This window comes from Haliaeetus albicilla, chromosome 16 (genome assembly GCF_947461875.1).
Source record: "Haliaeetus albicilla chromosome 16, bHalAlb1.1, whole genome shotgun sequence".
Taxonomy (NCBI): domain Eukaryota; kingdom Metazoa; phylum Chordata; class Aves; order Accipitriformes; family Accipitridae; genus Haliaeetus; species Haliaeetus albicilla.
The window spans coordinates 30,194,228-30,218,808 of NC_091498.1; the positions used below are offsets into that span (position 1 = coordinate 30,194,228).

Genomic DNA, 24,581 nt, shown 5'->3' on the forward strand with positions numbered 1-24,581 from the left:
CACTTAGCAACTGATGAAGTGGTAAGTCTCTGTCTTTTACATAGCCATGGAAAAGCATCTGCAGGCATGTCTGTACTAACTTTAACTTAATTTAAAACTTTACAGAAATACTGGGTTATTCTTGTGCTTAGGTACTTTCCAACTGACAACTTCCAAAGTGCAGATGTGCTAAAAGGATGAAACCTCTTCCTTTCCGTTCCCTCCTGCAGATATACCTTGGCAAAGACAGACTTATGGCATGGATCATTTTTCAACATATATTCCTCCCTTCCACTGCCAAGATTTTTTCAAGCCCTGTCTGTTATCAATGTTGCTGGTATCTGACTGCATTGGTTTTGCCAATCCATTTTTGTTTTTACCATGCATAGCTTTCATAGCATGCATGAACATTGCCAGCACACACTGAAACACCGATACTCTCAATCTTTCATTGTAATGTGGTTGCAAAGACTTCTACTCTTGTTACCTAACTTCAGTTTTCCACCTCCTGCAGCATATTATTGCACATAAATGTGTCCAACAGAGTAGAAGTACTTTTCTTAACTCATATGATCCAACACTTTTAACTATTCAGCCAAAAGGTAATGTTATAGCTTCTAGAGGTTTGTTGTTAACCTTTACTCCACAAACTGTAATTTTTTAAATGTAAGGAATTTTTAGATAAGTGAGACAAGGATACATTCTATTTAATTTCCTTAAACTACTGATATGTTGTACAGGGAATTCAATATAATTCCTTTTAATATTTCCAGGAGAGCAGCCAAAATATGTAACTATTTTAAACATCTCTCTGAATAACATTAAACTAGTGCTTGATACGCGTATAACATATCTATAAGCATGAAGGAAAGACCCTATAGCTTCCTGTGATTTTTGTATAATTGTAATTGAACTTCTGGCTACAAAAAAGCCCCAAAACAATACACTGAAGTCCTTTTTGCTTGTAAATCATCCACAAAATTATCTTGACTTTTGCAGCCATTTTTGATATTTGTGAACTGTAGCCTGAATTGAGGGTTAAGAAAGTCACTGGGCATCTTTCAGTTCAGATCAGAAAGCAGAACCAAATTTCCAAACTCAGTTCCAAATACAAGCATGCTTTTATAAATAATGTACCAAGCTCCATTACCATTTAAAATTCAATCCATTTTGTGAGTTCAGAATTAGAAACATTTACTCAGATTTGTCTATTTTACCTGAAGACAAATAACCTATTCCTGACTTGAAAAATAAGACTATCAATATTGATGTGATGTTCTTTCACTTAGCTAAATAAATGCACTCTGGGATATTGATAGTGTGAGTAAGCACAGCCCTGGTGTGAGTAAGCACAGCGAGTTTCAAAGCCCAACACTGGAGGCATAACCTTTAAAACCACGGCCACAGCCATGCTGACCCTGCCTTCTGACTCTGCCCTGCAGGCACAAAACAGCCAGTGGCAGAACAAGGCATCTGGAGATGGAAAGCAACAGAAATGGGGGGAGGACAGGGTGTGAAGCCCCAAACTTTAGTTTTTCTAAACTCTCTGCAAGCTCTGTGACCGTATCGAAGGCCACCTGAGATACTGGTCAGGTCTGGGGCTTCCTACCTAGAGTTGATTGAGCCCAAGATGAAATGTCGGAGAGAAAATGATCTTCATTTGAAGAAAGTACACTTTAAAACCCTTACCTCACTAGTCTGGGTTAACAGTTCACAAGGCAAGGTGAGACCCCAGAGTTTCCCTTTGATACCAGTCCGATAATAAAATTAGCACAGCTTTCTAGTGAGGGAGGTATTCCGCTTACGTGGTTCGCACTACAGAATAAAATTGGCAAATGGTATGTAATGTAATAACTGATTGGGTTTTTTAATGAATCAAAATAACATGCTTGTTTTCATGCTGCTTCTACTATGATCAGGTACTGTCATCTAGTAGCATATTATCAAGTCTGTTCCTCACTATCAGGCATCGGTGGGTCTTTTAGCAAGCTGGAAAAAGCTCCTTTCCATCCTCTTTTGTTGCAGGCAGGTATGGAAGCAAAAAAGCAGTGACATAATTTAAGAAGGGAATATAGATTATCTAACAGCTGCTGCTCTTTAGGTATCATTTTCCTGATCACCTCCAGCACTGCCATTACTATAAGTAGATGCTCTATCATCTTCCTTAAATTAATATGAATTTGATCTCAGGTAACTGGGGAGCGTTTCAAAGAGTTTTCAGCCTCTGTTGTCAGGCCTTTTATCTGAAGCATTAAGAGTAAGATGGGAAAAAACCCAAATGTGTCATTTAGAACAGGAGAATACAGAAGAAGAAGATGACTTATCAACAATTTCAGAATTTGCATAGAACTAAGACTTGCCTTGCTTTAGGTCAGCCATTTTAAGTAAGTGGTTTTAAAAAGTATTAGGTTATGCTAAATGAAATGAGTTAAACGAAATATGGCACTTTATTTAATCCTGACAGATACCCAGAACGGTTTTAACAGAAGTTGTATTCTGACATAAATAATATTTGCACAGGTGCATCAGAGAATCCTGACTAAACAGAATTTCAGAAAAAAATATATGTAAAATAAAAATAAAAGCCAAAACCTACTGCTACTATAATTTAAGATATTTATGGAATGAGCAAAGATCAAGTATATTTGATCATAGGATCATAAGCTATTAAAAAGTACCTCTAATAAAAAACCTCACAAAACCAAAAAGCCTATTAGTACAGGGAAGAGATGTTACTACCAAAATATATATTCTTTATGAAATTTGAAAGGCTCCAAAATTCCAGAAGGTGAAAGCTAAGGATTTTTGCCTACTAGAAATCACTGAGATATGCCAAATTGGTTAAAACTCAAATAACTTGACCCACGCTTTGATGTGTTGAAAAAAAACGTGTTATATGTGTAGTTTCCACAAGAACAACTAGGAATCAAAAAATTAAAGTATTACTTCTACATTGTTAGCACATTGCATAACAGGGCTGCTCAAATTCTGCCACAGATCCAAGTATTCTGTCTTAAACCAATAATTGGGCTTAAATTCCTCAGGAGGCTGTTTCACTTTATAAATCATTCACTTTATACCTTTATCTTTTTCATACTTCTAAAGTAATTTGTAACATTAGACATTTTTTGCTATTTATATATGCTCTCAGGCTTTAAAAGTTGCTTCTTAACGTTAGATGGAGTGTGATTTTGCACAGAAAATGTGAATGCCTCACTGGAAGTAAAAGCAAGACACTAATGGTAACTCCATTCCTTTCTGAGACACTCCTCAGAGTTTGCACTTTTTTATCCTGTATGGTTTGATAGAATTTTTTTTTTTTATTTTTTTTTTTAGGAAAAGATGCAGAAAGAATCAGAAAAGGAAAAACTCTACATTTGCACGTCCGAAATCACACATCAGCAATCCCAGATGCATTTTAAATGTTGAGTTTCCTAACATGTAAGTTTAACTTTATATTGCTGTGCTATTTATTTTTAGCCTATTTCAATGCTTTAGAGAATTGCATGGCTCCTTTTCAGCTGATTAGAGTTATTCCTAAGTGGCTCTTGGCAAGCATGAAAATCAGAGTGAACGGAATGAAGTGCATGTCAGCTGAGGAGCCGAGACAGTAAAATATTATGAATTAAAAATTACTTATTCAGACATAAAGATGCAGACAGGCTTACAATCTTTACAAGCTCTAGAGCTAGGCTTGTATTTTCTTTCTTTTGAATAATTTTTTAATGTTTTTGCTTTGTGCTGTTCTCAAAAACTGGATAAATTATGAAATTATTATCATGGAATACTTTATTTTACTCTTTCTTGAAACCAAACTCATATCATTAGCAAAGGAAAACCACTTTAATTTGACAGAGAGAAGCTGACCAGCAAAATGAGTTGGTAGACTCAGTCTTCCAAAGCATTTCTTACAAATACTACTATTACAGTAAGAAACCTCTATTGCATCTTGGTCAGAAGTCCAAGACTGAAAGAATGCTAGGTCTTTCAAGGCACCCTGGGTCAGAGAGAACACACATTACTGGCTTGTGTGGGAAGCATATGATTCCATCCTATAGCCAGCTTGCAGACAAAAACAGCTCTGAAGTTACCTCTGCTTCCAAATTAGCATTATTGTTGAGTGATGATTCATTTAGAAGTCTTTTCCCAAACTGCTGTTTATCATCACTGAGAACACAAACGCTTTGCTCAGCAAAGCTAAAGTGCAGAAACTTGCTGAGGTTCATTCTTTACATTTCCATTATTTGAGACAAAAAGTAGAGTTGATTTACATCCTCAGCTACAGAGACTTGTCAGAATTAGTTGAATATTACTGCACCAAGCTCCTATGTCAGCTGGGTTTTGTGGACTGGCTTGCCAGCACCTCAGATCTAGTTCTTTGCATTGACTTTTTTGTTCCAGTATGAAGTATTTTTCCCACTGTTTGATGGAAAAGAATGGAGTTTAAGCAAAAATATGGTATGTAGCATATTCCTGATCTTTCTAAGCCCTAAAACAGAACACAGTATCTTTGTGGATGATCGCTGTGCTGATTTTTGTCATCTATTCACATTTTTTCTTAATTACAAATTTGTACATGGGAAACATATTTTGTGGCAGAAAATCACTTCTCAAAGGATGAAACTTTTCAGAATCATGAGAGCCATGTGGTTTGTTGTGCAAAGTATAGAAGCAAGGCAGAAAAGAGTATTTCAGAGGCCAGAGCTTTGGACAGTATCCTTCAAGACAGGGGGACTTACTGAAGAGTGTTTGACCTGTCAGTTTGAGCTCTGGGTACCAGGGTTTGATAGCTGGACAGCATTCCTCAAACAGGCATGGATAAACTTCAATAAACACCTCTGCTTGACTGCGTGTCCCACATTTAGGACCCTGTCTGGGATTACAAAGATATAATATTACATCTCTTGAGTTTTCTATCCATTTTCAAATGGCTGAATTTGTATCCATATAATACCACTTTTTACAATAAGCCCACTTACACGTGAGGCAGTCTTGCACTTTCAATTTTTTTTTAAATTTGCTTTATATTCTCTGTGCCACATTAAGTCCAGCCATTGCCTGCACTGTTGAGTGAGAACATGTTTCCAAGCTATCAGACTTCTTAGCTCTTTACACAACTGACATGAGGATGTTTGTGATTAACTTTCCTAACAAAAATGTGTCTTTCCCTCCTTATACATATAAATTACTTTTGTCTTGTCTCCATTTAGTCCTTCCAGCTGCAGTACTGTTTTGTCCTTAACTGCTCCTGTTCATGGCAAACAGTTTAAGTTGCACGATCATTTTGCCACAGATGCACAGGTACTTTCTATTCAAGGTGGAATCCTGTGGGAGGAGCATTTATCAAAATTTATTATCAAAACCCTCGAGGTGCTCATCTGGTCAGATAGCATCTCTTATTTGCAGGCTCTTCTGTCTCATTGAAACCTTCCTCCTTCCAGCGGTTTTCAAAGTTATTTAGTTTAGAGAATTTTTCAGAGTTCTAATAATCTCTACAGTGTTTCCATCTATTCTTACAGTTGTCTTTCTAGTTAAAAAACTACCCAGAATGGATCCTAACAAAACAGGAAAAAGTTGTTTAAAAAAGATTTTGTTAATTTGGATCATTTATAAAAGGCAGGTAATGAAGGGAAGAGGCTGGATGAAAAGATTTTTTTGCTTTCTGTTTTTTTCTGCCAGTGCTGACCTTTACATGCATAATTGTATGTGATTGGGAGTGCTTTTACAGCTGATTCAGTTCTGGCTATCTATTATGCCCAAACAGCAAATTTGGTAAACCAAGACTCCCGTCCTTCTAGAACGACCAGAGCTACAACTCACAAATTCCAGTTTTACATGAGCTCAAGAACTAATATCTGGATGCAAACTGAGAAAAGCCTCATCAGAGACTTTAAACACATCTTAAACTCTCCAGCTATGTAAATGTAGCCCCTGACTGCCAAAATCAGCGACCCTGAACTTGCAGGAAGAAGGGTGATGGCTGTATCCAAGTGCTCCAAACCCCGTGTAGCCAGCTGAGGGACAATTCTGGTCCACAGCAAGTCCCCCATCGGAGTCCTCGGATGCATACGCAAGCTGTGCTCTGCTTGCATGTCAGGTTGAGATGGGTGCGCATTTTTTCCTTTTCTATTCAGGAAAGAAATCCATATATGCGAACACATGCTCCAGCATGTCCTCTGGGCTTGATGATTTGGGGATGGGGACTTCCAAGCTCAGCACATTACATTTCTGTTCCACACTGGGATGCAATGGGGTGCACGCACACACACAGGCCAAATTTCTGTGATATGCTTTAGCGTTCATTTGCCTCACAGAGTACACTCAGTAATGACACTGCTTTGTAATATACCTACCACATCACTACCCTGAGATGCTTAAAAAGGTAGAAAAAAAGAATGCCAAAATTTAATTTTTTAGCAGCCATCCTTCTCATGAAAGGTTAAACAGCACATGTTTGAAATTAACTATAAGCTGCCTGGGAAAATTCAGTTTTTTAGAACTTCAGGCAGCCTACGTATGTCCATACAGGACACAGTCAAGCTGCAAGCTGTGCTCTGGCGTGTAACCATCCATCCTGTTTCACTGTGAGGGGGTCCCTGGCACAACTCCCACTTCTGCCAACTATTATTCTTCCAAACAGTACCCAGATATATTTCAGTGGACAAAAAATGTTGGTGACTGTTCCAAAAGGCAGCATGGAGAAGGCAACCTTGATGTGGCAGGTAAGGGGAAGAAAACTTTCAGATACAATATGTGCCCAGCCACTTGCCCGCAGAGGACAGAACAACTACCAGTTACTAGTATAGATGTTAGCTCCTAAACTCACAGTAAGGCAACTTTCTGTTTTTGCAAGAAGGCAAATCCATTTTCTAGCAGCCTGGCTGACTAGATTGTCTGGGAAGGTGCTGTGCTAATTATAAAAAGGGATGGTGGAAATGAGGAACAAATCTGGTTTTATTGAATGCACGAGGTATTAAAAGCTAAGAATGAGGAATAAAGAAAATTCTATACTTCAGAAACAGTAGTCTGTATGCACTTTATTAACACAACTTTGACTTGTTTGGTAACTTCTGAAATCTCACAGGAATGTTGGATAAGGAATGCTGCAATTTCTGCTTATAGCATCTCTTTATGATTACATACGTAAAAAGAAACGGGCAAGGGAACTATACTATGACTAGATAATCTGTCATTATATTTTCAAGTTGCTGGAAACCCAGGAGTGAGCTATACCGAACATTTAAGTACAGACATTTGGAAAGAGAAATCCCAGTTTAGATGCTAGGTAGTGTCTGCTCAGAGCACCAGTGACACTAGAGGTCAGCATGGGCGCATCTACATTAGCATTTTAGTCTGGGCCAGGGACGTGCTTTATAAGTGCTGCCTACTCTGCTGCAGCCCACGGACTGAGCAGACCTCAGAGTTTGCAAATCGGATTCTTTCATGGAAAAATGAGCTCTTGAACCACCACTAATGGTCGTTCGAGCCACGTGCCCAGATTAGATCTAGTCTGAAATAAACTCCCAGGACTCGTATGGCAACTACAACTACTAGTAAGGTGTACCCCAAGACCACAGGATAGAGAAATGTGTGGAGGATGCTACTGAATGAAAAATCAGCCCCAAAGACAACATTAAAGATGAGCATGGAACTCAAGGAAAGGTACACTGAAGAGGCCAAGAGTTGAAAGACAGCAAGAATTACTAAAAGACATGCTGATTCTGCCTTCATTTCAGTATCATTTGTAAAATCTCAGAGTTCTTCAGGCACGTTAGGGAAGAAGGAATAATAAATGGTAAAGACAGAATGTAGTTAAAGATAACTTCTAGCCTGAAAATGAATACTTCACCTCAGTTATGAGCAATCAGAAAATCTGTATCTCTGAATTCTGAAGGACATGGAGAATAAAATCACAAGTCTAATAGAAAGCAGTTTCACAGCAAATCTCTCAAGTCAGAGAAATACCCTATGATGGAAGACAAGCAAATGGAAATATCTAAACTTAAGCAGGAGAAAGAAAACTGTACCTTCCACTGGTGGGGCAGCTGATTTTATGGACGCCAGGTTCTTCTGTACTTCATTTCCCATTGGAAGGTATTAGGTAGGAATTCGTACTATTTTAAGAAGGATAATGAAATTTAAGGGGAGAATAAACTGGTAAAATGAAAGGCCTTGCTTTTTTTTTACAGGTGGAAAAATCCAACAAAGCTATGTCACATAGTGTGTCCTCAGGGGATGCAAACTACGGCTGCCAGAGATCCAAGTTGACCTGTGATTCTCTGCAGCACCAACAGCACTTAGCTAATAAATCCTGTTAAGATGTCTATTAACCCAAGGTAGTGCCTCACATTTGCATAGATTTCAGTTAACTTGGATTTTATATGAATCAAGCTTCTCCTGCACAGAATTTTCTTCAATATACCCAGAACATTTTAGCAAAAAAAAAAAAAAAAAGTATATTTTCACATATTTAGGAATATAAAGAAATTTAAGAATGCATTTGGTTCATTACTGAAGAACATAGAAAACTGTCAACGCAGAAAGAAGAAATATGTAACATTTGTATTTTGTGATTTGTATTTTGTGTTTGTACAGGGAAAAAGCAAGATGTGGTCTCAATCTCATCCGAATGAATACTTTCACTATAAGAATAGTTCAGGAGAATGTTAAAAGTTGGCTACTAAGGTGACACTATTTAAAATGAGATGGTACGAAGGTTTTGTGCCTAAGAATTTTTTAAAAGCAGGCAAAAGAACTTAGCAGACCACTGATAATGATTTTCTTTGTCGTCGTTCTTTTTTCATTAGATCTCAAAATGTCAAGGAAACTTCTTAAGACTGCAAGGCAGCGGGTCCTGTGCCAGTGCTATTAAAGGGCAAATGAGACAACCTGGATAATTAAAAGTCTACAAGCCTGGCATCAAGACTAGCAAAATAATGGAATAATTCCTACAAGTCTCAGTTAATGAAGGATTAAAGAAGGGATATAGAATTAATGCCAGTCAACATGATTTTTTTTGGAAAACAGAACTTGCCAAACTAGCATGATATCTTTGAAAAGATCACAGGAACCAGGTGCTGTTCTGTACTGCCTGCTTCCAGAGAACAGTCGGGATGGCAATGAAGTTCCCTGAAAATTGAACTTGTCTTAGAAGTGAGAGTATACATCAGCATGACACAAAACACCTGCCCGCCAGTTTTACTGGGCACGTAGTGTTTAATTGTGGTTTGTTTTTTCCAAGAACTATTCCTCTTTCTTTCATTCATGGTGTGCAAATGACAAGCTACTATTAAATACAATTATTCAAACTTAATAGCAAAGGGAAGCTGTTTGAAGAAATGCTCCTAAATCTCATTTATAGGAAAGAACTGTTAGTGTGGTGCTGGTCTGAAAAAGGCTGAGTTTGAGAATCATTTCCTACACATTAAGATGATCTACTTTCTAAATCATTATCATAAGAAGTTCTGCTGCTTTGCAAAGTCCATGATGCAAATTCTTGCAACTTGCACAAGTTTGTGATGTTTCTCAGCTGATGTTCTTTCAGCGATCCCAGTAGACCTAATTTAATTTCTAATCATTTCACCATGCTTAACACATTTTTCTAAATTACTTTTGCATTTGTACTCAGAGGGAGTACTGCCTGATTTTTGCTTATAAAGCTCTCCTCTTTCATTTCCATTGTTTCCTATGCAAAGGGAATGAAGCTAACTGCATAGAGCAATTCAGTGATCAGCTGCTTTCAGTCCATACCATATTTCAATAATAATATGGCACATACTGTGGATTTCATATATTTCATACTCACAGCTCCAACCTCTATCACATTACACAGAGAAGCACTGTACCTCATTTGTGCCTTCTGGGTGCGGGACATTCTTCAAGACAGCCCAGCAAAATATGTGAGTGCACAAGTTCAAAGGTATAGAAAATGTGCCCATTTTGTGCTTATTTCATTATATTTTTGTCTTTTTTTAGAAGAACGGTATATTTAAAGTCTTTAGCTATATTAGCATTATTATTCACGCTATACTACAAGCAAATAGGAAAACAATTGGAAAGACAATCGTACGCAATAGGTGTAAATTACAATGTAATGCTCTGGTGTTTTGCCAGCCACATGGCATAAGTTTTCATAATTTCATGTCAGAAAATTTGTAAAATGTTTCTGTTTATATTCTTTTAACACTTCCAGCTTTGGTAATCCTTTTGCTATTCTTGTGACAATTTTTTCTTAATTTTCATTTTCTTTTGAATGATCAAAGAAATTTTTGCTCGAAAACAATCTTGTCACATATTAAAGCAATCATGTCATATACTGAATTTACTTCCTGCAGTATTTCTTGAAAAGATCTTTAAGGATTTGTGACAAATAGGTTTGGTTACCTTCTCTTCAAAAGCACTAAAGAGGATGCAAAACTCCTTTCATATTTTAGAAATTCACTTAATGCCCCTCCCCAGAATTTTCTTCAGATTTCGATACAAATGCACAGCTCAAATTTAATGCAGAGTTGCCATGATAGACTTCAGAAAGGTGTTTGTGATGACTGACTTACATAGACTACATGTTTCTGAAGTCTTTCAATCAAGCCACCACAAGGTTTTATTGAAGGATCCTCAGAACGGTTCACACATGGCTCTTCACCAGCTCAAGTTGCACACTGTCTGAATTTATCTGTTTTCCATAACGTTTCCAACAAATGAAATCACACTAGAATTGCAACTTGTTATCCTCTTTTTATATCTAGTATTTGAGAACTGCACTGCTCCTAGATTTGCCAATTCCAACCTCAATCTTCCTCTCACTTAACACTCCTCCATCTTTACATTTGGATTTGTTCTTAAGCCCTTTGAAGAGCTAAATAGCTATTCTCTCTCTATTCTCAGGGCCTAAATCCATTCTTTCCAAATTAGATCTGGTTTTGCCTCCTTCTCTTTTTCTCTCTCAAAAGGGAAATAGAAAAGGAGGTATAACCTTTTCACACAGTGTTTAGTTATCTAGAGCAGTGTCCCTGATGCCTCATTCCCTCATTCTTTTGAAGTTTTCATATTACAAGAGTTAACTTTTCGCCTCTTCTTCTGCTCATCCCTTAAACTCTATTTCATCTTACCACAGTTTCCATTATAACTGATGAAATTAAAATACTTAACAGGTATTATAAATATTTCCAAATCCTTACTATTCTGGAACTATTATCTTGTCCAGTGCATTCTATTCCATTCAATCGTGTTTATACAGTGGGAATATATAAAAAGAGAAAACTATACCTGTGCAGTTTATAATAACATACATAAAAGAATAGTGTTCGTGAATGAATGATACAATGCATAAATTTTAGTGTATTGTCTGCACAATGCCAAAAGTTCTTAATCAATACCTCAGAGATCCAAAACACATCAATAGTTAATTTAAAACTGCATACACTCCTGAAGAACATTAATTATATTCTCAGAGCTCATTTATACTGAGCTTTTAATTAGAGAGGATGTCCTCGTATCTGAATTGTTAAAAGCAGAGAAATTATGAGACGGTGGTAATTCTTAAAATAACATGCTTCAATGTACATTTCTGTTTCTTTTATTAATCCAGAACTGTAAAGACTCCTTGCTTAAAGTCACTTGTGTTTTACTTACTTATGGTAATACAAGTGTATGATAAAGGAGGATTCTGTTTCCTTTGTCATTGGTAAGGGTGCATATGGGACATCCCACTAATGGATGCCTCCTCTAAAATTTAGTAAAAGGTCAGCAGAGGGAACTTTATTGCTGTGAACAAGAGCTAAATACATTGTAAGACTACCTCAGATTGGGAGATGACTGACAAGTTTTTCTTCCATTATTTAATTGTCTAATTAGCCATTCTCCCATACCATAAGAAGATAAAAAACAGCATAATGCTTTACAAAATGTCTGCATACAGTTCTGTGTTAAGAGCTTTCGCAGTACTTCACAGCGTAGTCCCTCACGAGAAAGACCGTTTGCTTGGATAGCATCCAGTAAACTCTGATCAATACACCCATCTTTATTTTTTAATTCAGCAGCTCAGCTTTATTTAATTCTCCAGTTTTTAGTATTGCACAAATGCGCTGCTGTATAACACATTACCGTCCAGGCTGCCTCTCTGCTTGGACAAACACATCGCATTTGTCATCGTTAGGATTCAACAGGAACTTGATCTGATTACCTGGTTTGCTTTCATTTGGTTTACATTGAACTTCTTCAACGCATTCTGCGGGAAACCATCCAATATGTCCCCGGGTGCTGCCTTCCCAGAATCCACCTTCACCAATGCTTAAAACTAAATAGAGAGAGACATAGGAAACATTAGACTTTTTTTCTCTTCTCATGTAAATACCAAGATTAGTTACATAACACAGTCAGTAATAACTGAATATCATGTTGGTAAAAGCAAACGTTGTGCAGTAACTCAAATGCTGGTAACCCCAGCAATGGGCACAGAGTAACCTTTGTCTTTGGAACCTCTTCCCAAATTTATTTTTCTCACTAGATTCCTTGGCCCTCACATAATTATTTCCATTTTCAGTTTTCTCATTGCTGCTTTTAACAAGGACAACTGCATGGTCATACTAAGACCCCCAAAAATTGTCTTGCCTGTTCAAATTAAGCTGAAGTGCTGAACCTGTTGTAAAACTGAACCCACACTGAAATTGGGTTTTAATAATATATATTTTGGTATCTCATATGTTTTCTACTTCCTAAGGAAACATGCTATTTTATTTAGTGGGTAGCTCCAGAGATTTGTAATGTAGGTCAAGTAATATGATTTAATGGTTTGAGTACACAGCAAACTCTTGAATATCCTATAGGTGCAGTACACACAACATAATGCCTTTTGAAATATTTCAATGATTTTTTCTCGGCAGAAGTTCATCACAATAGGGAGGAGGATGATTTACCAACAGGAGAAAAAGCTTTATCCTGTAGTTCTAATTGTCTTGATATTAATCTTAGGACTCAACAAGGATTGTGACAAAAGACTGCAGCACAACAATGTATGTTTTTACTAGAAAGCAACTTTACAGTAATGAAAGGATCCTAAATTCTTGCTAAGTATTATGTTTAAGTCAATTTTATAGAAATTCCTACAAATCACTGTATGTTTAATATATATTAAAAGAACATAAATGTACTATTAAAAAGATACTATACATTAATATTGGAACAAAGGTGAGATTATTAACAAAAACACGGTTAGCTCTTCTAAACAGGTTGTTTGAAAATGCAGCTCAGTCATACACCACGGGTCCTCAGAGTACATCTGTACAAAACACAGCGTTCGGTGGGGAGGTCCCTGAGCTACCAAAACCAAGCCCGTGGAAGCCGGAGCAGCGCAGCACAGCTCCATTAGCTGTGTGCTAGCTAAGCCAGCCAAGCTAACTGGCCCTGCTGAAAATCAAGGCTAATTAGCCCAAGCACATCTCTTTGCTAACGTATGCATATGGTTTTCAAGACCAGGCATAATATCTCTGCAGGGGATTTCAGCATAGTAGGGATATTAACTTGCTCAGAGCTACTTTGATGATCTCCAACACAAGCAGCCTTTGTGCTGTTAAACCATACCTTATCAGGCTTTAAAATCACAGTCCCTGACCCTGACTGCAATCGAACTCTGTATCAGTGGAACTGCTGTGATTCAATGGCATTGAATTTGAACTTGATTTGTACTACTGTACAGTAAGATGAAAATCAAACCAATGATAGGCCAAAAAACCCCCCAAATCCTTGGTGATACTAAAGAGGTGGTAAGAAGTCTCGTTTGACACACCAGGATCTGTAAAACTGCATTTGAAATTAAAAGTTTACCTAGTTTTTCATCAATGCAATCCTGAGCTATCTGTGGTATTACTTACAGAGCATGAATATCTATTAACAGAGATATTTGACAGAAAAATGTTTTTAAATGTGTCAATTTTAGGCCTTTTAATGTAGTAAATTCAGAGATACAGATTTCATGAACTGCGTATTTACACATCACTGTCAATAAGTACATATTAAGCCCCAGGAAATAGATCCATTAAGGCAAAATCCTCCACCTGGATGGGTACCAAATGCACAATTTATCAAGTAGCTTTCTGACATATTTGAGAAAACCTATAGCTACCCAGCAAGTTATGGGATAATGGGAGAGGGCACTGACCTTGGAAGACACCAACAACTCTACAGTGACACTTAAGCTGAATAAAAAATTTTTAGCACACCTTTTCTTTTAGTTACCTAACACCTCTTGGCATTGTTAACATAAGCAGAAAATATTTCATCTCTACATTTAAATGCAAGCAAAAATGAAAAAAACAGACCTGTGCTTTATTTGTATTAAAAAAATAAATAATACATAAGTAAAAATATTAATAACTATAAATTTGGGGCATAGTTAATGAAAAATACGTTGATAAATTCCAGTTGTTCTTGAAAATGTTTAAAAACTGTGCACATCAACACACAAAGTCAATCTGATAATTCAATGTTACATAAAACAGAAGCCTATTCATTCATCCAATATATATTGGGTATTCATCAGATTCCAACATATTTTTAGCAATGTAACCTCTGTTCACATAAGAATAGAGTGCATTTCTCATATATGAGATAAGGAAGTAGGAAAACTTAATTAACAACATATACAGGTATTATAATTATTGTAGGATCCTACTGTACATTGATTTAACTTCAAATCATAAAAGTGAGTGTAGGACTCCAGCCAAAAGAAATTTCAAAATGTGAGACAATGGAAGATGCCTATTGCAAGTAATTTTTTTTTTTTTTTGAGGAGAGCTTTCAGCACTGAATCTCAGTCCTGATTTCACTCCACAAACTGGCAACACAGGGAGAACAAAAACTACTTAGAGATTGAGAAAGACTTCTCTAATTCGGTACTTTATTAATCTGCCATCAGATCTGCTATTTTGACACTCCAAATTACATGGATATTTCCATCTCCAAAAAGCATTTGCACTGTAAGAAGGAAGTTGGGTATTTCACACCCATAAAGCAATTTCATGTGTCTGTGGTAACCCCAGCTGATAAGACATCCAAATCAAGATGGGAAAAGAAATTTGCTCTGTAAGTCTATCTGTGAGTGCAGGGCGAAAAGTCATTACTACAGAGCAAAACCAGTCCTGCTTTAGATCATTATTACATGAATCATAAAATACTAGCAATTGCTAATAGCAAGAGCAAAGCAAAAATACACATAGTCCTGCTTGAAGACCTGATGTCTACGGAGAAGAGGCAGAAGGGGAAACGAGGCATTGCCAGAATGGAGACAGCCTTCACAGTTCTGGTTCAAGCCTGCCTAGAGATTACACCTACAACCAAAATGACAGTACCTTTGGACTTAGATCAAGGAAAAACATCATTCTGGGTGCCAGGAAAGGAAGGGGAAGCCTGGTGGAGCTGTAAGAGGCGCAAAGATGACACAAGAGGCAAACGTGGGGTAGCCAGGGATACAGCTGACGTGCAGAGACAGAGGCAAATTGTTGGTGACGTGGAGGATAAGCACATATGGCCTAATACTCAAAATGTAGAAGATGAGATCTAGATGGCTCTGCACTACCAAAAAACTTGACATAATCTTTCTAATAGATCTCAGGTGGTGCCATCAATAAGAAGTTCTGCAGCAGGAGCCAAAGCCATAATAATCTACTTATCTATAAAAACTGGCAACACTTCATGTATTCCAATGAGGGTAACCAGGAACTTACAGGATAAATCAAAAAATATAATTTATCTTTTGTACCCATGAATGCTTTTTTTAGAATGAGGCCTTAATTTCTGTCTTTTCCTTCTCACAGTAGTGCTTAAGAGACACGTTGTAATAGATAATTTGGTACCAGCAAGAGATTTTCTAATCAACATTTTCCTTTCTGAAGGACATAACAATGGTAAATCAAAGGATAACTTTCCCAAAATTAATAATTAAGCGTTATCATTTCAAGTATTTTTTCCTTTTGCTTTTAGTAAAAACAAAAGATGTGGTTGCTATGGCAAGAGAAGGCCAGAGTCTCTTTACACACAACATGAATTACAAAAAGAATCTGATGTTATAAGAGTAAAATTAAGGTTCTAGTAACATCATGAATCCTCGTATATCTTTTCACAATGAAAGTATAGATTAAAACAAGAATTATGTTCCATTACATGAACAAAACTGCAAATCAAGATTGGACAAATATCAAACAACTGAATAACAGGAAAATATGTATAGGTAGGTGCCAATCAGGATCTTATATTTTAATGTCTTTGAAGTTTTATACTTAATATCAGCCAGATTCTGCTTTGCCAAAGTCCAGAGAAAAACACAAGAAAATTACATATAGTGCCAATAAAGGATAGGATGTTTTGCCTCTTGCAACTTCTGTGAGTTTATTGACAATGTATATATTGTAATTAATATAACATACTCAGCTTAATTACTCAATATACTATCAAAAAATCACTTTAATCAAAACAACAAAAAATTTTATTCTTCCACATTACAACTTCCTTCATTCTGCCACAATCAAAAAATATATTTTTCCATCAAATGATGGTGCATACTATTTCTAAATTCCTTGTGATACTGAAATTTCAACAAGTGAATTATTCTAGGTATCGTTATTTGCAAAAATATCAGTTAAATTTACAGCCAAATTCAGGCCATTGCCTTTATAGCTGCTACAGGATATATCTGAAATGTCTTTGTAATATCTACAATCAGGTTTTGGTGCTTATATAAACTGCATTCTTCTTTCCTGGGAAAAGAAATAATTATATGGATTAGGAATAACAGATCGTCTTCTGGAGAAAGAAGAACATTTTTACAACCAGGAGAAAAAAGAAAAATTAAATCTGAAAAATTCAAATCTGAACTCTGGTTCTGTGTCTTGATATAACAATCTTCTGGATTTGTTTTTTTAAAAATAAAGTAGATTTTTAATTTCCAGTGGGTAGCAACCTAACTTTTTTCTCTCAGAAATACTTAATATTATAGTTTAGGCTTTTCTATTGTAGAAATATCTGTTGTCTGATGTAAATTTTCAGAACTATTTGCCTTTTGGAAGGAGAGCTTCCAAATGACAGGTAATCTATGCAAGAACACCTATTTCAATGATAAAAACAATTTTGCTTAAAACAGCCCCTAAAATAGTTACAACTTGAAAAGGTATGTTCCTAACCTTGAGTTGTTATGGCAACTTATTTCCTAAGTGTACATATCAACGTAAACAAAAATTCAATGTTTGATCTATTTTTGCATACAACCAGGTAAATCGAAAACAATATTAAGGGACAAGTACTGTGCAGTGACAGCTCTGCATCTGAAGTGCAACTTGACTCAGACTTTACAGACCACATAACTGAAGGTCAGCGCAAGTTCCAGCTTAATCTTGCTCTCTCTTAAAGAGAGATATTTTTATTAAGATCTGGCTTTAGTTTAAATTTTACTCTATTTCTTTATCTACCCCTACTCACTCCCGATAGATATCCTTCCCTCCCTGTGATTAATGACGAACAAGATCTGTCTGTTCTGCCTTATGGGCAGACCATTTCTGGCTTTCAAATACCTAATCAAGAGAGACTGACATAACTTGAGATCAGCGCAACTGGACTGGAAAGGAAGCCCTTGTCTATCGCCCTGCTGACAACCACATTAAGGCCTCCAGCATGCAAACAAGTGACTGTGTCCCAGCTGCCACGTAGAAAATGTCTTGTGCAGTCCACGCACAATCTGGAAGGATTGCATCTTGCGTATCTGCAGTTAATGATTTTGTATAATTGACCTGAGCAGTCAGATTCGACTGCGGCTTCACAGACATTTCGTTTAGTGGAGAAGCAAATTCAGCAGTTCTTTCCCATCTTGGGCTATGGGTCCTCACAGAGAAACCAAATTCGGGAAATAACACGGACAGAAAATACTCCTCACTTTTTAAACTTACATTTAACTTCCAGTTTTGCCGCCAAAACAAAAGTGTGATCCAACTGCGGCTTCAAAGAGTTTACCTTTCTGTAACCCAAGTGACTCTGCTGGTTTAGCTGAAAATCTGCCTTGCCTCCCTGTAATTCAATATTGAATTGTCTGACTTCTCCTAACAGTCCAACTGCCATACCCTGAGCTCACTGCACATCTCCTGGCTGTGTCCCATCAGTCTCTCCAGCCACCCATACTGCAAGCAGGTGGTCAGACTAAGGAACCTCAGCTTCAGGTTTTGGGTGGATGTCACCAGCCAAAACCACCGCGGCCACAATCAGTGTCAGGCTAGATCCTGACTTAAAACAGCTTTTCATCTTTTATCACCACTACTTTCTGAAGAAAGAAACAGTGCAAACAAGCAACGTTCAGGAAAAGGACCTTGGGCTGAGAAGATGGCAGTGACTATGAACAGAGCAAATACTACGTCAAAATCTACAAATACAATAATCTGCACATAATCCTCTAAATCTGAGAAAATATGGCTCAACTGAAATAGAACTGAATGAGCTGTGCTGTTCAAGATTTGGCCCTGTATATTTTTTTTTCTTCCTTTTTTATTTTTGACAACAACTTTCTATGAAGATCATCTTTTTCCTGTTATTTGGGTGTCTCTTAAATAGTTTGGGGAAAGTGCAGGAGAGAGAAAAACAGCATAAAAACAAATTCTTCTGCACTGATTTGAATTTTGGACAGAAATCAAGCATTGGAAAAATCCATCCGTTTGTAACACTGATCACCACCTCTGTTGAGGAAGGTGCGGACAGAGTCAAGTTTGCTCTTCTCCACAGTGATGCCCAAACTACGGGTCAGGGGAATGCAGAGCAGGGAGCATTAATCTGAGAAGAGGTCCCAAACCAACTTAGATCTGGAGCCTGTACTGTTGTGTCGGGCTATGCTAGTGTGCTCGTATGCCATTCACAGCTCCTCTCAGTCTTCTGGTATCTCCTTGTCTCCTGAATATTTCGGGCCAGTTACTGACTACCAAAGGAAGGCTGCCGTTAAGTAGTCAAGAGTGAAGACGATGGGGATTTGTGGATGCTCGTACGTCCTAATCACTTTCTCGCAGCCTTGACAGCAAAACGAGCTCTCCTGCTGGAGCGGGAGCAAGTCGTTGTCTTTGTTACAATACTTCCATATATCAGTCTGAAGCACAGCTCTCTCCTGCCCTTCAAGTAACTTGAAGAAATGAGTTAGGTTGTTATCTGTGATGAGTCATAATTATTTGTTAGGAATTTAGATCAAAGCGATCAAGTCAGGAGACAGTAAGGAGGCAAAATGGACCAATGAATCTGGGTAAGATTAATATTCCATTTCACATTAATTTCATCCTTCATATAAAAGAGTAGCAAAACAATGCTTATGCAAACCTCTCAGGTTAAATTTTGCTGCCACACTTACTCACACAAGGTACAAAATGCTCTTGAAGAAACAAACCAACATTTCTGAGGCTCTTCCGTTTCCAATATTTTATTTACTAATCTAACAAGCGCAAAAGCCTGGGAGACCAACCTTCCTTCCGCCCACAAGCACTGCCTGTTGGCAATATCTTCAAGCTCAGCAGGGGTTTAATAATCTTTCTTTTTCAAAATGACTTACAAGTAGATTTTGCAAGAAATGAAAATGTTAGAGATATACTTGGATTGCCCTACTGGCTGAGATCGCATTGAAAGAAAAGTAGTGTTGCAAGGGTCAATATTTCTAATGCTGAGAACTACTGACTTTCTGCCTAGAACAGATGCTTGACTCACTACTACTGAATTACTACCGTTTCTCTTACCCTGGAGAATGTAGCTGAGAACAGACCTCGGTTGGGGTAAACTCTTTTCAGATGCGCAGACTGTGCCTGCGCAGAAGGCATCTGAGAAGGTTCATGAAAAAGTCTGTTGGAGCATATTTGAGATACTGAAATAACTCCCCATTTTTCTAGATAGTAAGCACTAGAAAATTTGTTTAATCATAGTAAGAGTTAAAGAAACTGAGCATCTTCCAGAGCTAGCCCTGTATTCTGTTTGCCTTCCAGGTGAAAGAGAGGAGATAGTGATATCAGGGCAGGCAACAAAAATAAGAAAGGAAAGTAAAAATTTATGGTTGGAAGCCACCCATGGCCAAACTACACTAGGATGTGGGACCCGACACCTGAAGAAATAACTAGAAATCACATGGCAAATGGAAACGCTGTAATAAAAACACATAGAAAGACAAGAAAAACGAAACTGTGAGCAGGATGAGACTTCAAAAGTTCTCGAAGTATTCGAAACAGGCAACCATGTGGGTTTTTTCTTTCTAGGTCAGTGAGGGATAATTCATATGCACTTCAGGTATGTTTTAATATATCAGAGATTCTGAAAGCAATTTTGATTGTTTTGTTTCTGAGTGACTGGAGATTGTCTGCACCATGGTGATTGGTACCTGGAACTCATGTCTTTCTGACAAGGTGTGCTAGTACAGATGTGAATCACAGGTAACCTTCTTGAGGATGCACAGCTACTTCTGTATTGCTTTAGCTTCGTGACACAGAAAACTGCTAATTCTCCACTCACAAAGAACTTTGGAGTATTGCATTCTCTTCATACATCTGAGTTTTGTTATAAAAGAGGCCACTTGATTTGCAGTGTAAGAATTAAATTTAGCAACACAAAAGCTGAATAAAATACATTTTACAGATACTTTATAGATACGTGCGTGTTTGGATTGTGGCAGATTTATTGCTATGGACTTTTAGATATAAAATGAAGAAAGAAACAAAATATGTTAAAAGTGTTTCAGTGAGGAATGAAGCTAGCTCTTCATTTATGTGAAAACATAAGTTTAGGGTTGTTCTTGTACAAATAAAGATATCAGATTTATTTTTACAACAGCCATGGCCCTTCTCTCATGAGTGGCAGACACACAAATGATGTCAGTATGTATGACTAACAACTAAAAATAAAACAGATATTTTTGTACAGGCTTCGTAATATCCTATTAATACAAGACCATTTTGTTTGGTTTACATTTTCTTTGAACCTTGCCCATTCACAGCTCTCTCTGAGCAGTTTCCTTGTATCATACACAGTGACCTATTCTCACTCATGCACTTCTAGCGGTTTTAGAAAGAAGAAAAAAATCTGCCTCATCTTCATCTGATGAAAGCACTTTTCATCAAGAGTTTAGGAATTCATCCCTCTCTGTGACCCTTCTAATTCTACCAAGTTAAAAAAGAAAATCCATAAAAACATTTCCCAGCTAATCCCTTTCTCTAATATGTTGTTCTGGGCTTTTATCCCTGTAATAAATGCCTTGCTACATCTTTACTGTGATTAGTCTCATGGGATGCACATGTGATGAGCATCTCCCCACGGTCAGACTGAACATGGGTCAGAATCCCGTAGCAAATGCCAATACATGTCTGAATCCCCCCAAACAATCCAAGAAGCCAGTACTTTAGCATCAATGTTTTATACAGAACAGTGCAGCTACCAAGTTGTTAGAGGAAAGGGGCTAGGACAAAGCTTTTTTATTTCTGAAATGTGACGCTAAGGTGTTTCCAAAGTGAGGAAAAATTTAATTCCATGGGGTTTAATGTTGTTTCGTTTCCTCCAAGCACTGCACACAGTGAGTCGCTAAACCCCAAACAGGCATGTGTACCCCCAGAAAATCAAAACCTCGGTGCTGACTGGATCACGGTCTGGCTAAGCAAGCCTCTAAAAGACAGAAAATATATCCAGTACCAAGTGGAATTTCTGCTCAGAAAGAGGAAAAAAAGCAGGACCTCCTTATAGCCAGGGGTTCTGGCACTTGCACAGCATGTAAAAAGTATTGAGGATTGTAAGAGCTCTACTGCCTGTGCTTTTGGATGATGGAGAGGGAGCCTATCGATCTCTCACATTGGAGTAATTTTTTTTATTCTGTATAAATAATTACATCTTGACTGGAACAGGGACGCAAATCCAGATTTAACTGGACCTGGATTTTTGTCACATATGCTGAGTTTGAATGGCTTCCTCAACATTGTTACACAACTGAGACATTTTTAAAGCATCACTGTCTTTTTACCTGGACTCTTTGTTCTTTACGTGACCTTGTTGTGTTCACTCTGACATACTTTTTGTGACTACTGAGGAACCATTGACATGGTAACACAAAATACGATTTGATCTTTTTCTGGAAGTTTTTCCTTTGATTAGCAATGGGAGTCTGTGATACGGTGTTCCAGCCTTGTCTTGCAAACGGCCTTAAATTACGCTTCACAAGATTTCATTCTAAGTAGTAACACTGACAATCCCTATGTACACTTTCACTTTCTCTAAACTTTTTCTAAAAGCAGACTGACATGTATAGAAAACTCACTGGACTTTACTGCATCAAAGTTCTATAAAATCCTCTAAAACAAGTGTGCCTGCAAATGCTAGGCCTCTCCCAGATTTTAATTCAATGTGCAAATCATATACTTGAAGCTGAAAAAATAATCCCTGCAGGGATGATTTGATGTTGGATGGGCATGTCCCCCTTTTTCTAATGGTAATAATTAATTTATAGTCAGTTTCAGTAAATATACAGTTTCCCCATAAATAAAGATTCAAAATTCACAGACCAGACACAATCTCATTTTCTATTTCAGCATTTTGACATTCATTGGTTAGTGTCCCCCACAAAAATCATTGGTCTCAAGTTTAGATCATACTATTGTAAGAAGATTTGAAAAGTGGACTAATTTCTTCTTGCATTGTTTTCCAGTTACTGTCATAATAACTTAGAACCACAGGCTCCTGAACTAATTTTTTTAAAATAATAAACTCTTCATTGAAATTTAAATCCCTTATTCTTGGGATATCTTTGAATATAATAGTCTCAAATTCTAATGTAAACAAGCAGCCAGATAACGAATGCCTCTCCAAAATTCAGCATCCCAAGCAACCTATTGCACTGTTTCCTCTTTTGCCAGGGAACACATTTTCTGTCTTGTCTTTCTCCAGAACTGCCTGGCTTTATTCTGACAACAAGAATCCATGTTGATCTTACATCCTCTATGTAAACAAAAATATTGCTACATCTTTAAATCCAACAAGTCAATTGAACACAACTGTGTACAACGTTTCCCCAAGAACAGATGATGGTGCTCAACCATATTCATTCTTAATCTGTTGGCACCTCCTAGATCTCTGTAAACACACTCAGTGTAGAAAGTTATTTAGTACCACTCATGACGCCCAAAATTTCATCCTTTGTAGGTACTGGCAATTATTCATAGTGTTGTTAAATTTTCTGAGATTATGAATAAGCAAAGAGTTCTGGGGTGTGCTTAAGTCTCGCTTTTTTTAATATTTTGTTTTTTCCACTACATGCAACATTTTTTTTTCTTGTAATTGACCAACAAGCATCTTTCTCAAGTGTTTTTTTCCTTCACTCTTCCAGTGAGAACTCCATACAGAAGACCCCAGGCCTTCAAATTTTAACCCAAGAGCCAGTATTCTTTTGTAAAGGTATGAAAAGATCACATTTCCTTTTAATTTGCTTTACATTTTTGCATGAAAGTTACTCATAATGTAGCTTTACCTCTCTCTAGATTGTACCCATTATTCTGACACTTGAAGGCTTTTGTGAAGTGCTTTTATGCATTACTTCTCTTGCATTTATTCTTATATACTGGATGCTAGCAAAGCTGGTTCCCAAACCATGCAAAGCTCTGTCAATTTGAAGATAACTTCTGGTTATTATGACTTGAATTTTATTTCATATTTGGCATTCCCAAGAAATTCTATAACCTCAGAGCTTTGCTTGCCTTCTATTAATTTTACTCTAGCCTAGATAACTTCCATTAATTGGGCACTTTTATAATGTTTTATGAAGTGTTCATATAGGCTCTTCCAAAAGTTCTCGTGCACTATTTTCTTTAGATCATAATCATTGCTTCCTACCTGATCAGGGCATAATCTCCCAGAACTGCAAAATTATCTTTTCAGCCCTACAGACATCACCAGCTCTCCTAAGTTTAACCTTCTGCCTTCATCCTTGCATTTAAAATGAATCTTGCATATGTTTTATCTTTAAGTGCAGCATTCTTCAGATTTCTGTTCTACACCTTCTGAAGGTTTGAGTTAACAAAAATTATTAAACCCACAAACGCTTCAGAATCAGCCACATCCAAAAATAAAAATACAAAAATACCTTCTAATGGCCCCTGATTTTTTTCCAACTACTGTTTGCAGGCTCAAGGGGGGAGATATTTGAAGTTTTCCTTTGTAAGATAAGTAGTTTCAGTTGCAAGGAAATTTTCACCTGCTTAACACTTTTATTTAGGACACTGAATTTATTCCCTTTTATTTGTTTTTCGTAACTGGTATTTGGTTTGTATGGATTGAGCAGAAAGTCTTTTTATTCCGTGACTAGTTTTACCTGGATGTGCAAAACCACAGCTGAAATCGCATAACAATGCACCCTGAGGAAGGTCAATCCTGTAAACCACATTGCCCACTTTCTCAGCTGTACCTGGGCATACTTACTGTCTTCAAAGTAATAACACAAAGTTGGCCTTGATTTTAACATATTCTTAGTTGGGAAGTGCACCAGTGGACAGAAATTATACATGCACCGCCACACTTCCTCCCCAAAATATTTACAGTAGGTTCTACCTACCTACTTATCCTAAGTCTCACGA

At 37.2% G+C, this 24,581-nt stretch overlaps 1 protein-coding gene across 12 annotated transcripts in view; it reads right to left on the reverse strand.

Moving 5' to 3' along the window:
- The window catches only part of SHANK2 (SH3 and multiple ankyrin repeat domains 2), a 363,547-nt gene that overhangs the window by 199,112 nt on the left and 139,854 nt on the right, over positions 1 to 24,581 (reverse strand). For all 12 annotated transcript variants that reach the window (XM_069804140.1, XM_069804146.1, XM_069804143.1 and 9 more), the window contains one exon: positions 12,161 to 12,274. In XM_069804140.1, the coding sequence (XP_069660241.1) occupies positions 12,161 to 12,274 (114 nt within the window). The remainder of the gene's footprint in view (positions 1 to 12,160; positions 12,275 to 24,581) is intronic.